Consider the following 20712-nt stretch of genomic DNA (forward strand, 5'->3'; position numbering starts at 1 on the left):
ATATGAAAATTATTATTATTATTACAATATTTATCACATATCTTTTATAAAGAACATTATATAGATGAGTTGGCGCGAGAGGCATGTCCCACGGATTCAATCAAGTTGTAATGGTTTTGTAAATTAACGATGATGATCCCATGTTAATGTATCCAGGAGTATTGAGGGAAGGTGAAATTATTAACCACCCATGGCTTCTTTACTACACTATAAAAAAAAGTTTTAACTTTACCTAATGTAGGTTACAAACCAGCCACCAGGACCAGGTATACTGCTACGCTACGGTATCCTAAGTTAATATATCCTAACTATAATAAATATATATATTAGACTGACATGAATTTTCGAGTTCAAGTGAGAAGTGTGTCGACATTAAATGATTATTGAAGTATGTAAGTATAATATTCTACAGTGGATAATTGTGGTCTTATAATGTGTCGTGTGTACGAGTATGGTTAGGTAACAGCTAATACCGTAAATTAATTTGTGCGAAGTTTATTATCATTATCATTATTATTATCATATTTGCATAACTCTGTATGAATTTTTTTCTTTTGCACAAAATAATATAATAAACAATTGTTTTATCTATCATCTGTAAGCAACGCTTGTGTTGGAGGTAGAGATTATAATTAATACCCTATTATTATTTTTTATACATTTTTAGTCTCAATGTATGATAATTAATATAGATACATAGCTAGGTTATCAAAAAATTATAAAAGTAATGTCTGACTTAAAATTGTTAAAAATCGTAAAAATACTTGTGACAATAAATTTTTATGAAAATTTACTGAAAATAGTAGGTTAAGTAGAGGTAATTATTTTTTAGTACTTAATAAAATGTCTTCATCCTAAAAAATATTATTATGGTAGTGTCTCTTTTCAACTTTATTAAATAAAAATATACTATATGCATATCAAAATTTGCATATATATTATAGAAGTTGGCTAATTTCCAGAGTTATAGAATTTACCGATTAGCATACCTATATTCAATATTAATTCGAATTTAATTTTAAAACATGTATATATTTTAAATGGAATCGCGTACTATAGTAGGTACACAAATGGATTAAATTAACCCATTTAAATATTATTTAAACGAAGTTTGAATTTCTTATCATTTTAAGAAAATACGTCTTACACATTTTAATTTCAAGTGTGCATATATTTTCTACTAAATATGTGTATTTTCTTATAACAATGAATCTGTACTCGTAGGTATATTATATTAAGTATTAACAATAAAAAAAACGAGTAAATCACTTCTGAATAATATACTAGTACAGTTCAATTATACTATATGTAAAGTGGTCACTTTGTAGCATTATAGCATTTTGTATTAAAAATAACGAATCAGAACAAGCATTATTGTTATTACGAGTACATTGTAAAAAAATAGTTTTTTTAATTTAGGAAAACTTATTAAATTGTTAAAATTTTTATTTATAAACAAAAATTGTATCATTATAAATTATAAAAGTAAACAAATTTAAATATTATCTTTAATAATATAGCTCAAAAAAGTTTTTGTAAATCATGTCTAGAAAACGATAATATAAATATTTCAAATATTTGGTGAAAAAGTCGTGCTTGCCAAAAGATACAAAAATAAAAAATATCGATTTAGTCAAAAACTGGTAGGTATTGTGTAAATATTTCCATTTTCCGTATTTTTTTTTTTTTTTGTTTTCTTATTATTAAGTACTAAGATACTAAGAATTTTCTAGTTTTTTTTTTGCTTTTAACTCCTTCAGTATTGAAAGTAGATCCAATTTTCTACCAGAAACATCTTTCAAAATTGAAGATCGATACATTTTTATTTTAATTGTACAAAGTTGCTTCAGGCGTACACTTACAAAAACAACTCATCATTGTAAAACTAATAGGTATATTAATTTCTCTGCTCAGAATCTAAAATTATTTATTATTATTGGTGTGTTTATTTTGGCGTACAATCATGCCCGTAACCAGACTAAATTTTCAGGCGGGGAAAAGCAAATTTTTTTTGGGGGGGGATTATATATACCTACCTAAAAGTCTTTCTAATATTTTTAGGGGGCAACGACTGGGTTTAGGTGGAGCAACGCCCGTTCAACTAATGGAAAACATGGTCAAAATTTGATCTGAACCATAAAATTACTGGCACATTTTTTTTTTTTACCAGACTTTGGATTTGGGAATGAATAAAGGTCTAAAATATAGTAACTAATATAAATCCTACTCGAATAAGATGGCATTGGATTTATTTTAATTTTACCTATTATAATACTATGTGTATGTATATAAATATAACCAAAATATATATTGCATATAAATGTAATTTAACTTTTCAGCGTACGTACTTATGTAAAATACCAAAATTATACCTAACTGGTTATAATTCATTTTTTGTATTTAGTAACATAAAAGTATTGAGTTATTAAGTGCATACGAGTACTAGCTATTATTAAATTATAATAGAATTAATAAGTAGGTTATAGCTTAAAACTGGTAACTTCCTTAAATGTTTGTATTAGTATTATTAATTCAGGATTTAATCTGAATAATTTAATTATTATTGTCAACTATTTTATATTTCACTATAAAAACAGTTTTTGTAAGAAAGTTAAACTATAATAACCTATTGCGTAGTTACGTGCACAGGTATAATAATAATGTATTTTATTTCTTATCATTATAGATATCGAGTAAAACGCTTATCTGCCAGACACATTTTTATTGTATGTATTTAGTAGATAATTTTATCAACATCATTAATTATATAACACTATAGGTACAGACATACAGTTGTATAATAGAATCCACCCCATCCCCCGTCATACAATAGTTTCGATGTTGCAGATTTAGTAGCTTAACTTGGATTATTTATTCCTGTAGATAAGCCAGCGGATCTTAATTCTTACAAACATAAATGCGATTTTTTTTGAGCATTATAAAATGTATTAAAATTTTAGAGATAAATTTAATTATATACCAATAAATTTTCAAAATAAGATTTATTTTTAAATTAATAAAATATTATCGAAATAAATGCAACGATGATATCTATGTGCTGTTAATTTCATCTCATCTAGTCTATATTAGTTAATAGACTATTTTTATACGTAGGTATTTAAGGTATTTTAGGTATTTAAGTATTTTAATATTGTGAAACAAAAAATAACCATATTGAAATAAAAATACTAAATTGTAACTTTTTAATGAAAATAATATACCTACTACGTTTCATAAAAATTATAACAGTATATAGATATAAATGTTTAATATACAGTTATGACTGATAAATCCTCCGGAATCGTAGACACAATATGTACACGTACAGCAATCGTATATTATTATATTGAATATAAATTAATATTTCGTATTAAAAAGAAAAAACTAAAAAGTTATAACTTAATATTAAAATATAATATAAAATATATTTAAAACGAAATTGAATAAAATATCATCTTGTTTAGATCTTGAGGTGACTTAAGTAGTGTTAAGCTTACACATTCTAAATTCTCCATCTATAGTGTTATGTAAACAAATTTGTCACCCTGAACAAATTGTTTATGGTGTCACTCAATGTGTCACTTAACCTTACCTATCGCAAAATAATTAAGCGTATAGATAGAGTAGGTAGACATATACTTAGATTTACAAAATAAACGTATTTATTAGAACAGTGTACTTAACCAGTATATGTTATGTCGCATTGTCGCCGAATAAGTCAAAATATTTCATGTAATATTATGTTAAATGAGTAAATGACACAAAATTCCCAAACACTTGACTCAATTTACAAAAATCAAAAGGTCCTTGATATAATTTCTAATTTCTATGATGATTAAAAATTAGTAATCTGTTATCATTACTTTTATTATGTTATATATATATATATATTTTTTAAATTTTAAAATTTAAATCATTAATTAAAATTAAATATTAAATATTACTCATTATTTTTAATTTTTAAATTGTGTTTCGCAAAATATGAAATATTTTATTAATGTGTCGCCATAATAAAAAAAAAGGTTGATAAGTCGTGTATTATTAGAATACCTTCGGTAGCATATTTCGGTATCGGTACCGCTACTTTACTAAAAAAACACACCTCGAGCATTTTTTACCCCTTAAAATTGACACCCACGGAAAATAATGTTTCCCCTACATAGCACTGCACTGTCCTCATCTTTAAAAATGCGTATGAATAATACACGTACATAACATTTATCGTGAAATTAGGTAATATATATAAAACAGGAATAATAATAATGGAATCGAAATTTTCATTTCTCGCATACATTATAGTTATTTTTAAGAATAGCTATTATAGCTATACCTTTTTTAATAGATAAATATATCCTTATATAATACTCGTGTATCCGTGTATATGTTATTATATACTATTGTATACGTACATATATATATTATATATTTATTAAACGTGTGAATCGTGCGCGCGGTCAATTGTTATTATTTTATTATTATCGTCGTCGTGTCAGCCAGGAGAGTTTTTAATAACGACGCGTATATAGTATAAATATAGATAGGTAGGTACGCGACGACTATACACACTGCACACGCGTCGCTGTCGAACAATTTGCTTCAATTTTTCTAGTTGTTATTCTATTTGTATATATAAAAAAAAAAAAAATTAAAAAACGACGTTTCTCACGTTTTTTTCATCGGGGGAAACGACGCGATGTTGGTGTCTTTTGTGTGACGCACGTTTATTTCTTTTTTCTTTTTTTCGTGTACATATATGTTTTTCCTTCCGATAGGCTCCAAGGTTTCTATCGCATGTTATATGTATGTATGAAGAGTGGTTGGTCAGCTCGTATATATATATATATATATATATATATATATATATATATACTTCTTTGTTCGAAAACTCACGTGCGTGCGCGAGTGTGTGTATAAACGATCGGGACAGGTGACAAAGACGGAGAAAGAAAACGATAAAGATATACCCAACTGTATATACCTATGTGTATAATATATGCTTGTTCGGAAACGATAAAGGGAGATGGGTATTGGGTAGATAGATCGATAGATCGATAAGGAGAGAGAGTGTGCGAGCGAGAGAGAACGAGTGCGGAGAGACGGAGATGGCTGTGCGACGGCGACAGACAGTCAGACGACCGACCGACCCATGCCATGCCCATGCGGTATATCCTCGGCTCCAGCGTGTCTGGGGTCCGGCTCGTCGTTGTGTTCGCCTGCCGTGCCTAACTAACCTCATTCTCCTCGGACTTCACCGCCGATAACCGTCCGAATGACAGGTGTCACATCGATTGTACCATACACAGCGCACACACAGCGTACACACGCGTATTCTATAATATATAATAATATTATAGTATACATATTATATCGGTTTATATATGTATATAAAATATACACGGTCGAAACGCACACGGGTTTTTGTCGATCGCGGTAGCGTGTTCATAATACTATACATATGCATGTATAAACGGACGAGTGCGGCTCGCAGAACTGGTTTCCTCCCATATTATATTATATTATATTATATTAAATTATATTATGTTTTATTCTATCACGATCGTCTAATCCTACTGCAAGAGAAGATAGTGCATACGTGATCATCACATGATAATATAATAAACTCGTATCTATAATATATTAGAGATATATGTTATAATTTTAATATAATTGATTATTTATTACATTAAAATGCTGGTTTTAAGGTTTTTCAGTGTTTAAGCTTTTAGGAAAATATGGGTTAAATTTACAATTATTTATATTTATTTTCACCTACACATTATACCAAGTTTGATGTGGACAATACCATGGAAGCATATTACTATATTAGTTATTTTAATATGCTATATTAATCTATATAGTATGGTATAAAATAAATATAATATATTTATAGGAACTTGAAACTTATTTCCATTATCAGGGGCGCCATTATATAGGGATGACTAAGAGAGCATATACCCCTTCTTGGATTGTATAAACCATACCAATTTTTATAGATACTATCGACAAAAATTAATTAAAAAAAAAACATTTTAATAATTTTATTTTATATTGTAGTTTTAACGTTTAGTTAGATAAAAGTTAAAATGAATATAAACTTAGCTAGGTATAGGTAAGTAAAGTACCAATAATTAATCTTTTTTTATTTGAAAAATCGAAAAATGTATTCACAATCATCAATTTACTAGGTACCTACTTACAGATTATCTATGATTTTAGAATACAAGAAATATTGAGAAGACAGAATATTCGAATATAATTACTCTGCGTGATCCATAATAAGACGTCTCATATTACTGATCAATTTCCTTTCTCCTTCGACAAGAGTGATTGATACCAATACAATTATTGGAAACATTATTCTTAAAAAGAGGAAAAATCCCATTTATATTTGAAATTTGTTGTTTTATTATTTATTTGTTTACCTATGTAATTATTATATTTTATTTTGTAAAGGTATAGCAATAGGCAATAGGCTCAATAGGGAGTTACAATAGTTACATATAGGTAGACCTACCATGGGTCACATTGGGAATATGGTATGAGACTCAAGCTTCGTCCTCTCCTCCTTCCTTTACCAAGGTTTATGATTTTATGAGCAAATTAAGTATTTACGTCACTTAACCATTACGTATTTTTATTATTTTCTGTACACAATACCCAGACACTCGGGAAGTCGGGAGTCGGAAGATGGATCTAGATATCAATAATCCTAAATCAATCTCAACACTCATCAGCTAAGTCTACTGCCTCGCGATCTGAAAATCGTTTTATTAGCCTACATTGGTTACTAAGCAATGATTGAATTATTATACATGAAGGAAAATAAGGGTATGTTTATCTGCAGCGCATCCAATTATAAAAAAGATCAACGTCACCTTCAAGTTTCAACAAAGAAAAGGATGTATAGACTTATCAGTAGGTACTACAACATGCCGTAGTCAGGATTTTTTCCGTGGGGAGGTTTAATTTTTGATGGTCTGCAATTATGACAAAAAATTAAGTTTGCACTGTAGGTATTTCTGACAATATAATATTCATATAATTATACATATTATCAAATAAACATGAAGTAAGTTTGATAAGAGCGGCGTTGCTTTATCATCACAAACGGTAAATTAAATTAATAACATTATTGTCGTCTGACATTTCGGGGGGGAGGGGGGGCTTGACCCCGGTAGCCCTTCTGGCTACGGTATTGATTCACTCATATTATATCTTAAATTTATGTCTTATTTACGTATTAATGTATACAGTAGTGGACTCTGTCGAAAGGATAGATAATATTGGGAATTTTCCTGATGACTCGGTGGTATAGTGACTATAGTGAGTTGCGGGCTTTGTTTAATACATGTTTATACAAATAACAATCAAAGGCGTTCCACCTACTTTTGGCTATAGAGAAAAATAAATTGAATAATACTGATGTCAAAGACAATATTATTGATATTATGAAAAATAAAATTTATTAAAATAATAAAAACAATAAAATTAAATAATTTAAAAAAAAAATTGTATTAACACATATTTTGTATAAATTGATAAACATGAATTTATATAGTTTATAGTAATTATACCTACTAATTATTGATTTTAAGAAAAAATGTCCTGTATGACTATAAAATAATCGTGCATTTATACCCTAATAAAATATATTTAACGATTATCCATAACGAAGCAAATTGGAGGGTAGTCAAGTATAGTTTTCTCGAGAATAGAAGATCATCATAGGTAGTAATGGTGGCATCTTTATATGGTGTTCGTGTTCTTATTATGGTAATATACATGTAAAGCTTAGTAAGCATAATATTTTTATTTATTTATTACAATTTGTTTTAGTAATACCTTTCCTAGTATTTATTATTATTTTTTATCACAACACTAAAATATATTGACAAAGTAGATTTGTCGATCATGCGTCAGAATGATAATAGCAGCACTATCTACCGTTCAACCGTTGTCATTTTGCACTTTTCATTTTTTAACGAATATTAACCACTCACGATTGTTATACGATTTAATCACTAGATGACAATGTCGTACATGATTTTCGGATTTTAGTATAAATTCTAAGAGGAGCCCCAGATCGATGAATGTACTAATTTTACAATTATTCAAATTATTGTATTATGTATGTTTTAGATTTTGATTGGAGCAATGAATATATTCAATATTGATTATAATATAATCTTGTATTTCATTTTTGTATATCTGGGAGGTTGGGGGGGGGGGGGGGTGTAAAAAAGTAAACATTTCTTAGAATATTACATTTTAAAATAATTGAAAAAAATAGGTAGGTAAGTAACCGCTTTGCTAATTCAAAATTGCGAGTATAAAAATTGAATCTAGTTGCCAGTTGTTACTTTTGGGAGATAAAAATTGGAAATTTTCAGTAGAATATACTGAGTAGTGAGTGAATAGTCACTCACGAATAATATTTTTATATAACAACAAAATATTTAAAATAATTATTCTTTGTTTAACTTTAAATGCCAAAAAATAAAATTGTGTTTGTAGTGTTTGTACCTATATTTTATAGATTTTTTAGTTATAGTAAAAAACGAGTCATGAGGGAGAAGGACCTTTTACCTATTAAATTGTCAAGTCTTAGTTATACAATTTAAACATTTAATACATGTTTTACTATAAAACAATTAAATTTTAAATTCTCATGAATATGAAAAATTTAAAAAAAATTGAATTTCTCAATAAATGCTCACAAAAATAAAAATATCGTACAAATGTAACTTTAATATTTATAAATAACGAAAATTATTTTCGGATCTTGTGTCAAATAGTTAGGTGTGAGTACACCATCTGATTTTTATGTAAGTTATTGTATAAGATAGAGTTACTGGTTTCGTTGGAAGTTGTCCATCGTTATTCTCGTCCTCTGTCCTATTTCGTGTCTATTTATTAATTTTCTATTATTATTAGTGCCATACTGGCATACGATATAATTAGATAAAATAAGTATAGGTCTTACTGGTCGTCGTAGAACGAGTATACCCAAGTTTAATAGGGAATAAGGATAATTAGTGGATAATATTGCTACTAATACAGTAATACTTAGATGGCTTTTACTGTTTATAGGCACTCTGTGGTACACAATAATAAAGAGAGTTGAAATACATCGACATCGACAACATAATATTTATATACCTATTAAGGTATATAAAGTTGATCACTTGAATAATATTGTCCTTCATTTTGTAGTTTTGTCTTCCTATTTTATAGGGTTCAGGAAAAAAGTTAAATAAATCGATTCGATTTCGATAGGATTGGTTTCTTTCATTCTTTGGGTAGAAAATTTGACCAAAGCGTAATCCGCCAATAAAGTAAAAAATTACTTAAATTTAAAACTGAATAAATTATTTTAAATACAATAGGCATTAGGCACCTTCACCTATAATAATTTATTAAAAAAAAAATTGGTCAGACCAAGCCACCTAGACAGTCAGCTTATGTGGCCCGTGAGTGTGATCATGAAGGATATGAACGAATGACGATAAACCGAATATTATAAAAATTACTATCGTCCTTTATAGTATTTGGTTGAACATTTAGAGAAAATATTTCCAATTTACATAGCTGAGATAATGCACGTGTCGCAATCTCATAGAGAAACATCATTTACTTTACGACGTATGTGCTGTAACTCGATGCATTTTACTGATGTTATCAAATCATGTACAATGCTGTTATCACAAATTATACACAATAAGTGATTATTTTTAATGTTTTATTTTTCTACTACGAAATCATTTAGTTACCTATTCATTTCTCTAGAAAAAAGTCATCACAATTACTAAAAACATAATATTTTAATATTCTTTTTCATCTACATTAATATTCAACTCTCATAGTCACACAGTACTCAGTAGGTAATAAAATCGATCATCTCCCCATCGTCTGATTAACAGTTTTAATTTCGTCGATACAGTCTTGTGAACTTCAGTATTATACTTCACAAAACTCCGGTATGTTCTTGAAAACTTCGACTTTAGGAACGTTTTATGTATTTGAAGTCAAGTAACTAGACTGTACGTGTTCGTTGACGAATAACATTCACGATGAAAAAACTGTTGTCGAAAAAATTGTGTTTGTATATTGTACTGGCATTCCTCGTGGTTTGCTTGTTTAATATCTTGACGTCCAAAAACGGTGACAACAATTTCATGCACTATGATGGTAGGTTTGTCTTGTAAAAAGGACCCCATGTTGAAGTTGTCCATTAGTTAATTATTAATACTGATCTCTTAAATTTTTCAGAAATGTTCAAGACATATTACAATTATTCTAAAGGTAAGAAAAATATAGTATATAATAAATCACACTTTATTTGTTTTTAATGATATGTATTAGAAGTTTGTTATTCCTGAATTCGATATTGCTTATGAAAATCTACTGTACATATCAGTTAAGTATTTGAATAAACAACTGAAATGTTTTAAATTAGGTATGTTATATAATCATACTCATTTGTTTAAAATTGATCATTAAATGATCAACATTTTTGTTATTATTTTATACATATATAACTTTGAATGTTTTTTTTTATTTTTTTCATTTTTAAAAATTTTAAGTGAAGTAAGCACAATTTCAATTAATTTGAAAGGGGCTTGTATAATTTAGACCAACAGACCATGGTGAGATTGCTATCACTCAAAAATGCATTGTTTTTATTATACTTTCAAGGTATAAATTACTTTGTTTAATACAATCACAAATTTAATTACATTAAATTTAATGTTTAGATAAGCTACTATCAGCTACTAGTACCTATTGCTATAATTGTGATGCTTCTTTAGAAATTTACTTGGTTTCATTAATTTATTATACTGAATTTGATTATAACAAGAATTATAATTTATAATTATGATTTATAACAAGAAACAAGTTTTCTTACAAATAATATTAGTAAACTTAGCTTATATTGTTTAAATATGTGAAATCTAATAACTAAATAAAATTCATATTTTTATTCATAGTTCCTAATATTTTTAGATAGTGATTTGAACGGTCCAGAAGTATCCATGGATGATTCAAATCTTGTAAAAAAATTGCGAGAAAATTTCCTTGTCAAACCTATTGAAGAAAATAAAGGCCATCGAAATCGTTATAATTTAGTTGATATGTCGTTAATAGATCCTTCAATGGGACAAGCTGCTGAAATAGCCAAGATCATTGATTATACAGTAAATAAATAATTTATAATAATCTATTATTGTGTATAAATAATAAAAATATAATAAATTAATACTTAAATTTGAAATAATTATTAATTTATTTTTATTTTAGAAAGGAGGTTTTTTTATTGAATGCGGAGCTTTGGATGGTGAAACAAGATCTAATACTTTATACTTTGAACGTTATTATGGATGGACGGGACTACTCATAGAAGCAGATCCTTTAAATTTTGCGAAAATGTTAAAAAAAGGACGAAGAGCATATTTATCACCTTCTTGTCTTAGTATTAATCCTTATCCTGAAATTGTAAGTTAAGAACCACCAACATTGAATATAATAATATTATATATACAAAATTGTAATAAAGTACAACAAATTAGTTAATTTTTATGCTTTAGGAATTTCTATTTATTTATTTTTTTTAATTTTAATTAGGTCTTACATAATATGCTTAATTTTATTTTTATTTTTAGGTTTCTTTTCTTCAACGTAGTAATATGGGCCGAATAGCATATGATGATGTTGTAGAAGACTTAGTAGGAATAAATGATATTGGGAAAAAGAATTTACCAATGGTTAATGTACAATGTTTTCCATTCTATACATATCTTTTAGCATTAAATATAACAGTAATAGATTATTTCAGCTTAGATGTTGAAGGATCAGAATTAAATGTCTTAAAAACTATTCCATTTGATAAGATCGATATAAGAGTAAGTTTAGTTATACACATAATAGTGTGTAATTATCTATATTAAGAAAAATTGTCTAATATTTTTTGTTTATAGACTTTATCAGTGGAATTTTTCCATGTAAAAGAAGGTGACGATGGTATAAGAACGTTCTTGGAAAATAAAGGGTATATAGTTACTGGAAAAGTAACTAGGCAAGATCGATTAGCAAATGATTACATATTTGCAAAACCATCTGTTCTAACACAAAACCTATCATTTTATGTAAACTAATTAAAATATCTGCTATTTATGAATGGGCTATGGACTGAAGTGCCTAATGATATTTTTGGTTTTGAAAGTTAAGTATTTTATGTTTATTCTGGGTTTGTTATTTGTAATTAAATTTTCATATTGTATTAGTTATTATATTACTTATGTTTTAACACGAGTCATCTATTTTGATATATAGTTGTTATGGCATTTAAAAATTCTATTTAATCATTCATATAATTTATTACAATTTTTTTTAGATTTAAACTATCATTTAAATTAAATTTTGTAATTTTAGGGTAGGACCCCCTTAGAAATTTGAGGTTTTAATTTATTATAACAGACAAAATAAAGTAACATTTTGTCAAGTATCATAATTCTCAAATCATTTTTTTTTTATTAAAAATTATTTGTTGAGATAAGAAAATAGTAAGCCATTAACAAACTATTTATGTTTTAATTGCCTTAACAAAAATATTTATGTTTTAGTTGCTCCTAAACAATTTTATTTATGAGTGTTATTTGACTTTTTACTATAAGTATAATGTTACTTGACTTTATAATACTTTTTAAACATCACTAATAATTAAAAAAATATGAATTATTTCTTTATTTTTCGTTTGTCAAAAACTAGTAGATTATTTACAAAATTATTTTTGTATCTTTTTAAAAAAAAAAAAGTTATTATTTTATATTTATAGAATTTAACAATACTAACTTGTGCCGAAGTAAAAAAAAAGTGTCCCATACAGTCTGAATATCCTATTGGTAACTGCTTTTTAAATCTTATTATTATTCTGTGATAAAATAAAATTATACATTTATTGTGGTTGATTAATAGAAATATTCACGGAAAACTTGTCCATCATAAGATTTTTTACATAATTTGTTTTCAACTTCATTAGAAAAGTATATGTTACCATTCGAGCACGTTTACTTGTGTCAAACCTATTTTAAATTCATTTTATTAAAAATATGTTAAAAAAAGTATTTTTCTGAATTTTGGTTTAAATAATGTACATGAACTGAAACATTTTTAAATGTTTTTAGAATTAAGTTAGATAATTAAAAGTTTACATAATATTTAATTGAAAATTATGAAAAATAATTGTATTATATTATTATGTATTAAATAAATATGTTTGTTGCACAAAAACAATGTTCATATTTCAATACTTAAATAAATAAATATATTTTGATTTATTCATCTTTATCTGATTAAACTTTTTGAACATTTAGACATGATTTAACTCTTTAATTAATGTTAAACAGCGTAAATGTGTTCAATTAACATTTTGATGGTAACACATAAAATAATAAATTTGCAATATTATGTACAGGGTAATTATTTTATTTATTCATATTTGTATATAAATATTAAACAAGTTATAAAATGCTTAATCAAGTTTGACATTTAAAATGTTTTGTGCTTAGAAGCACATTACTCATTCGCTTTTACCTATAATTTTAAACAAAACATTGTTTTAATATCATAGCTGCATTCAATTAATATAGAACAACTTATTGGATTTTTAATTAGGTAAAATGTTGACACTCGTTTATTTTTAATAAATTGTATTAGTTTTGTATACTTCTATTGACTTTAAAATATATTTTTATTTCTAAAATGTAATAATTAGCAAATTAGTAATTATCAATTTAAAAAAAGTATTCGAAAATGGATTTTACAACTTACTTCTTCAGAATTCTTATTAAATATTTTTGTTTTATAATGTTATTAATTCTAATATTTCTATATTATCCAGTATGTGACATACCATTAAAATTTGACTTACCTTGATATTAAAATGTCGATTTAAGGTTATGAAGATATTTTTCAAAGATTGTATTATCCTTATTTGAATAAAAGGAATGCTATAATTTTCCCCAAAATTGCCTTGTGAACAATGTTGTAGCAAAATTAGCTTTAATTTTGAATTTTTTTAATAACACTCCATAATGTTTGGTTTTTTTATGTATGTGTTTGGGTCAACAACTTTTTTTGCTGATTAATACCGGGTATATACTGTATATCTGTGGTCACATTTAAACAGGCATATGCACACCATTCTTTGTGATGAACCATACTCTGCTTCTGCTTGAATTATAGGTTGTAAAGTTGTTATGAAAAATATTTATTACTATATTTTATCTTAACAGCTTTCTATTTTTTATATCAGATATGTAACATATGGGAATTGTATTATGTAATTTGTGATTGTTCTAGGTCACATACTTACACTGCTAATAACTTAGTAGATACATTTCAATAGTAGATTACACATTGCATCTCACCCGTATCTTTTATTAATCTTAACTAATAGTAATAAACTTAGATTCCAAAATTGCCTTCCTTTTAAACTGACTTGATATTTATTACATTTCTTTATTTTTGAAACTTTTTTTAAAACAATTTTTTTAAATTTAAATTACAAATAACGGTTTAAAAAAAAATGGTAATTACATTTAATTTATTAACCAATTCCAATATAACAACAGCATTTAGCTTAAATTATGAAATTTGAACAGTATTTTAATACCTGACAATTTATCAAAATTTTAGTTTAATTAAATTATTTTCTATTGGAAAAAAATATCTATAACTATTTATCTAACATTAACACATTATATTTAAGACAAAAATAGTCATATATATATTATTTATCTTATAATTATCTTATATTGTACAATCTAATATCTTATTGTGTGTTTACTTTGTTTGATTATATTCTAATAGTTATATTGTATAACTTTGTTACAATCGGTATTATTAATGCTGAAGGTGATAATGAACTGTATTATAAAGATATTCAAGTATGAGGTTTGATATCTTTGTAAAACATTCAAGAACAAATTATTTTGCTTTATTACTGATGTAATTATTGTTATAAAATTTTTTTTTTTTTGTATTTTTTTTTTTTTTAATACCATGTTATCCAATCTATTACTCTGTAATATTTTTGTTAGCAATAATGATGTACTAGTCAACAATTTTTGTTTTGTTTATTAAAATATTGCTCAAAATGTATTGGTCAATTTTTTTCTCAACGATGTATCTTATTGTGGCATAATATTTAATGCAGAACAAAATAACATTAATTTTCATAATTTAGTTTTCATTATTGATCAACATATTTTATTGCAAATTAATCACATTATTTATTTGGGCTTAATAATATATTCACATTTCACATCGCAATTGTGTATACATTAGTGTTGTTATTTATTTTTATAGTATTCTGAATTATGTACATTTACAAGATACATATTTATTTTAAATCAAATAAATTGTTTTTATTTTACATTTAATAAATCATTATAACATTACGTATAGTTATATAGAAATTTAGCTTATTAAACACTCATTACTCATTACTCATACATACACATTCTGAAATATAAACGCTAAACATTTTAAAATTTTAATTTTCAATTATTGTTGCATTTTTTTGGGTTTGTTAAAATGGTTGATAGTGATACCCGTTTTATAGAATTTGTATGAATTAAAAATATATTAATTGATTGATGATAATTGATAAACAATAAAATGTTGATTTTTCGTCTATACAAGTATTGGAGTTGCAGTGTTCTCTCTAATTATAATACTTATAATATTGGTACAATTTATTCTTTGTATACATTGGCACACAAACAGGGCAAAAACGTTTCAAAGATTTGATCAAAATTAGAATTATTTAATAACGGCTACAACACGTTTGGACATTTCATTTCACAACGCAGCATGTCTGGGCACAAAGTTATAATAGGTAGATACAATATCTGGGCACTATTTTTTTTTATGTACCTACCTACCTACCTAGTACGTTTGGACACTTTAGTCTACACTTTATGTTTCAATATTAGTAAGTTTTTAAGTATGTAAACTGTAAAGTGACTCACATACTTTTTATGTAGGTAAGTTATATAATAGAAGTTTACAAGTTAAAATACATATGTTATATGAACAATAAAACTATTAAGCCGTAAGCGTATGATGCAAATGTCGCGTTGTAATTAGTAATTACTATATATGACTGAAGCTGGACTTACTACGATAATAATTATGGTGGACTGATAAATAATATCGAAAACCCACCCTCAATTCCATACAATCTTTGAACTATTATAACTATTATAGAATTTTATATTGTTATTGTATTGATTGTAGATTGTTATACAAATTTGATGTAGGTAACACAATTTTTAGATTTTCTTATAGGTATTTAAATTATCATACATATTTTTAGTATAACTTATTATACGACAAAATGTTGATCCTAAAAGAAACTAAAATACGGTACAATAAAAACGAAGAAGAAATAAGTAGGTATGTTAGAATTTAATAGTTAGATGATTCGGACAGACGTAGTGGTTATAATGATTAATGAAAATCAAAAGAATAATTTAGGCAGGACATAGTATTTCAGAACCGGGAAAAGGTAATTGGATAAGTACATAACCAAATGGATACCGGAGAGCAAAATACCACTATGTCGTCTAAGACAATGACGGATGGGCAGAGTACATAAAGACTACCATGTTGAATTTCATAATGGTGCAAAGACAGCTATTAACGGCAGTGATGTTTCTTTAGAATGTGATTAGGGATATATATTTCCCTCATTGACCTAGGTACCTACTCTTTTTTTTAGCTCAAGTAGGTATATCTACCAATTTATATTTATAATATTTATATGGTTATAGTTATGTATCTTCCATTTATCACTTTATCAGTAGGCAAGTAATAAAATGCTGGGACGTTTGACATAAACAATTTTAGTCATATATCTCCCCCTTCACTCCTCGAGAAAATCCTGAATACACCACAGATTATTGACACTTTGACAGAGTCAAATGGTTGGCGTGATGATGGTCGCAGCAAAGGATCTGAATAATATTTAAGAGGCCTTTATTAAACCATAAAAGTACTATAATTATAGTATAATATATTTTTTTATATGGACATATCACATATGGTTTATAATGTTTAGGTATATATTTCTTAAGTTCCTAACAAAATATATTTACTTTTTCATTTTAATGCCCAAAATCCAAACGTAGCATTTTTTTTTAGGAAATCGTCGATACTGAGTACCTATATAGACGTGTGTGGATTTTGAATCAATTGAATGCCGAACAAGGAACAAGTGAAAATGGCCAATCGTGTTGTATCAATAATAACACATTTTTTTGGTACCTATATTTGAATTTAAATTCTGTAGTTGTAAAGGTAGACAAAAAACTAGGTATTGTTCTTGGTTTATTCACGTTGGATTTAAACGATCATTAATAATGCAAATTATACGTAATAAAAAATAGTTATGGAAGAGAATAATATTTATCGACATAATTTTTGACTCTCAGTAACAGTGGCAGATTCAAGAGAGGTTGAGGGGTTTGGTTCCTCCTTGACAGTTATATTATGTACCTATGTAAGGCCTAAAATCAAATCCTAAATATTGTGTTAACAAAATGATATGATATGAATATAATAATATGAAAAGTTTTGGTTTTCTCTCTCCTCCAAAAAAAATCTTAAATCCGCCACTGCTCGGCAATTTTGTATGATAATATATAAATAACTGTAAATTTATAAATACTGATAATAACTAATGATTATAATATATAATTTTGTATCATGTGTGTCAATAAAATCAACATTCAACAGGTACTTAATATAATAGTGCTAAGTAATTTAATTTAGTCTGTGATGGGACTAAATAGGTAACAATTGCATCCTAAAATGTATTTTATGTACCCCAATTATCCATGACTGCAGTACCTACCTAATGAAAATAATTTCTAACAATTTTTAATGTAAAAATGTAGAATCATATTATAATAATTTGATTAAATAAAGATATTATATTAAATAAAATTTAACATTATACTTGTAACAGTTGTAACTACCCTTTTCTCTTGAATTTTGTGAATGCTTTAGTTAGTAGTTATATTAGCTCTACCCACTGCTAATTAAGCCTATATATTTATAATTTTAGTTTGTGGTATTATTTAAAAAAAAAAATATTGCTTAACAAAACATCGTTTACCTAATTTATACCTAACCTTTTTATCGTTATAATTGTTAATACTTTCATGGATTTTCAAAATTATCGATAAGTATATCTATGCGCGTGTCACTATGCCGCGTGTGTGTACTTCTAGTTAGAAATTCGAACTTCAAAATAGGCTTCAACTAAGTTCGATCTACAAATTATGATTGCAATATTGTATTATCGTCTATCATTTTTAGATCTTTGAACTACGTAAATCAAAAACAATGAAGTCGATATTTTCAAGTGTGCTAAACTATAGATTCAAGCCCACGGGTAGCCTTTGGGATTTTTTTTTTTAATAAAATAAAATAATATTTAATTAATCGTTTGTTATTTAAATGTACAATAAAAGGCAATGTGCTCGTATATTTCTAGTTTATATAACCTATAATTACTCGACCAATTTTGATGATAGTTTCAGAGTTTGTTCTTAGAGATATCAGTATATCACTATACTATCGGGAAAGTTTGCAGAGTTAAAACCACATTCGAAATTATACCAGGTGCTACAGGCGGATTTCCCGTTTCGGTTGAATTAGTTGTCGAATTGAGGTACACCGAAGCCAATTTGCCGCGATCAACTGAGGTAAGTACACTAAAACCGAAATACATCGACGAGTATACACGCACAGACATTTATATGTATGCGGGTCTCTCATATATTGAATACGTATTAATTATTAGATAAGTACAGTAGAACTTCGATTATCCGGACTAATTAATGTCAAGGGTGGCCAGGATAAGCAAATATCCGGATGATTGATATATGACATATCAGAAATTATATAATTATAAAATTGTATGAATATATTGTATGTACTATAATTTGAAATTTGTAACAATAAACAAATAATTTTATTATAATATTTAACTGAAAAATAATAAGCTATAAATACAATAACATAGGTATTTTAAAAGAAATTTTTAAGCCGTTAAATCTTTTTTCTCGTCCGGTTAATTGGACGTTCGGTTGATAGGCGTTCGGATAATCGGAGTTCTACTGTACTATAATAAATTATAGTCATCGATCCTTTTTGATTTGCGTTTCTTACAGCAGACGCATAGCCAGGAATTTCAAAGGGGGGTGTTATTCAAAATTAATTGACAAAATTATACACATAAAATTAATAACTTTACGTATACTTTATTGTACAAACGCTTTACAAGTGAATAGGTAGTGGTTTATGAGAAAAATTTAAATATTATTACTATGAATAAAAATAAAATTTAAATCTATGAGTACCTATACCGTATACCACGGCTGAGGGGTTGTGTTGTAAACTTGTAACACCTATAACACCCCCTGGCTACGTGCCTGTCTTACAGTACTGGCCGTATTGAAGGGTAGATAACTTAGTTTTAGGTATATTTTTTCTGTTTTTTTTTTATAAAAAATTTTAGCAAACATAATTTAATATTTGAATTTTTTTTGGATACAGAATTATAAAAGAATAATAATAGCTAGATGATGGCAAATCGTAATAATTCAATTGCATTTCCTCTTTCCTTCCCGTAACACACACACGATGGTTCTATCGTCTTTTACTATCAGCCGGAGAAATAATAAACTACAATAAAATAAATCGTAGATGTGCCGCCGTCGAATTTGCATTCGTTCACGCGGTCGTCGTCGTCGCTGTCGTTGTCGCCGTCGCCACCACCGACGTAGAGTTGCAGTTCGGATGACGTACGCTCACGTACACCGGCCGGTACAGGACGATTTGTTCGGTCTGCGACCCGTCGTAAACATGACCGCCTAGCAAAAACTCCGGACCAATATACCTACCGCCTTCCACGTGATCGCACGCGACACCTGTGTAACGTTAAATACAAATATTACATCAATTGTAATTGTTATATTCTGGATGCACGCAATTTTATTTCCATCGCAGATCCATATACATTTCCCCGATTAAAATGTGTTTCAATATTAAAGGAAAAAAAAGGTTTGAACAATTTTAATCGATCGGTAGAGTAATGCCCTTTCTCACAGGTATAATGTGAAAATAACATATGGCTGGCCATATGCGCAATGTGTTTTTGTGCAGCGTGTAATGTACGTTTTTTACGTTTTTATTACACGTAATCATATTTATTGGTATATACCTAACTTAATACGCCGACATGTGCGTTATGAGTCTTATGACAAACATTAAAACATTTAACAATATATTATAATATGTATTGGGTATATATATATGTATATATATTATATAACAATGGTTAAACAGTGAGACTTGTTTTTTACTCTGAAAGATTTTTTCCGTTGTAAAAAACTGTAGTACGAGTCATTTGACATTTTATTGATTTATTTTTCAATGTAAAAATGGTATTGCATTGCTTATTATGGTTATGTAATCTTCATCAATAAATAGATACAATGATAAAAATTCAAAATGGTATTTAAAAACTAGCTATTGCGGCAAAAATGGTTCTTAATTTCGTATTTATAATAGCTAAACTGGCCAAAGTGATTTCAATTAAAATTTGCACCGAATATTATTCGGTAATAACTAAAATAAGGT

The 20712-nt window shown here is 27.1% G+C and overlaps 2 protein-coding genes across 3 annotated transcripts in view; one reads left to right on the forward strand and one right to left on the reverse strand.

Annotated features, from left to right (window-relative positions):
- The first annotated feature begins 9715 nt into the window (after positions 1–9715).
- LOC132929166 (uncharacterized) lies at positions 9716–15458 on the forward strand. Its single transcript, XM_060994311.1, has 6 exons — positions 9716–10188; positions 10270–10302; positions 11005–11195; positions 11299–11493; positions 11661–11900; positions 11976–15458. The coding sequence occupies exons 1-6, from the start codon at positions 10071–10073 to the stop codon at positions 12150–12152; spliced, it is 954 nt and encodes a 317-aa protein (XP_060850294.1). The 5' UTR covers positions 9716–10070; the 3' UTR covers positions 12153–15458.
- Positions 15459–19311: 3853 nt separating this feature from the next.
- LOC132929165 (arrestin domain-containing protein 3-like) overlaps positions 19312–20712 on the reverse strand; it is a 76548-nt gene continuing 75147 nt past the window's right edge. For both annotated transcript variants that reach the window (XM_060994310.1, XM_060994308.1), the window contains exon 9: positions 19312–20000. In XM_060994310.1, coding sequence (XP_060850293.1) covers positions 19804–20000 — 197 coding nt within the window. In that variant the 3' untranslated portion in view covers positions 19312–19803. The remainder of the gene's footprint in view (positions 20001–20712) is intronic.

The sequence above is a fragment of the Rhopalosiphum padi genome, chromosome 4 (genome assembly GCF_020882245.1).
Source record: "Rhopalosiphum padi isolate XX-2018 chromosome 4, ASM2088224v1, whole genome shotgun sequence".
NCBI classification, from domain to species: domain Eukaryota; kingdom Metazoa; phylum Arthropoda; class Insecta; order Hemiptera; family Aphididae; genus Rhopalosiphum; species Rhopalosiphum padi.

Coding starts and splice junctions, on each gene's coding strand:
- LOC132929166 (XM_060994311.1), top strand. CDS start 10,071: ATGAAAAAACTGTTGTCGAAAAAATTGTGTTTGTATATTGTACTGGCA. Junction 11,494..11,660: donor TTAATCCTTATCCTGAAATT/GTAAGTTAAGAA, acceptor TTTTATTTTTAG/GTTTCTTTTCTTCAACGTAG. Junction 11,901..11,975: donor TTGATAAGATCGATATAAGA/GTAAGTTTAGTT, acceptor TTTTGTTTATAG/ACTTTATCAGTGGAATTTTT.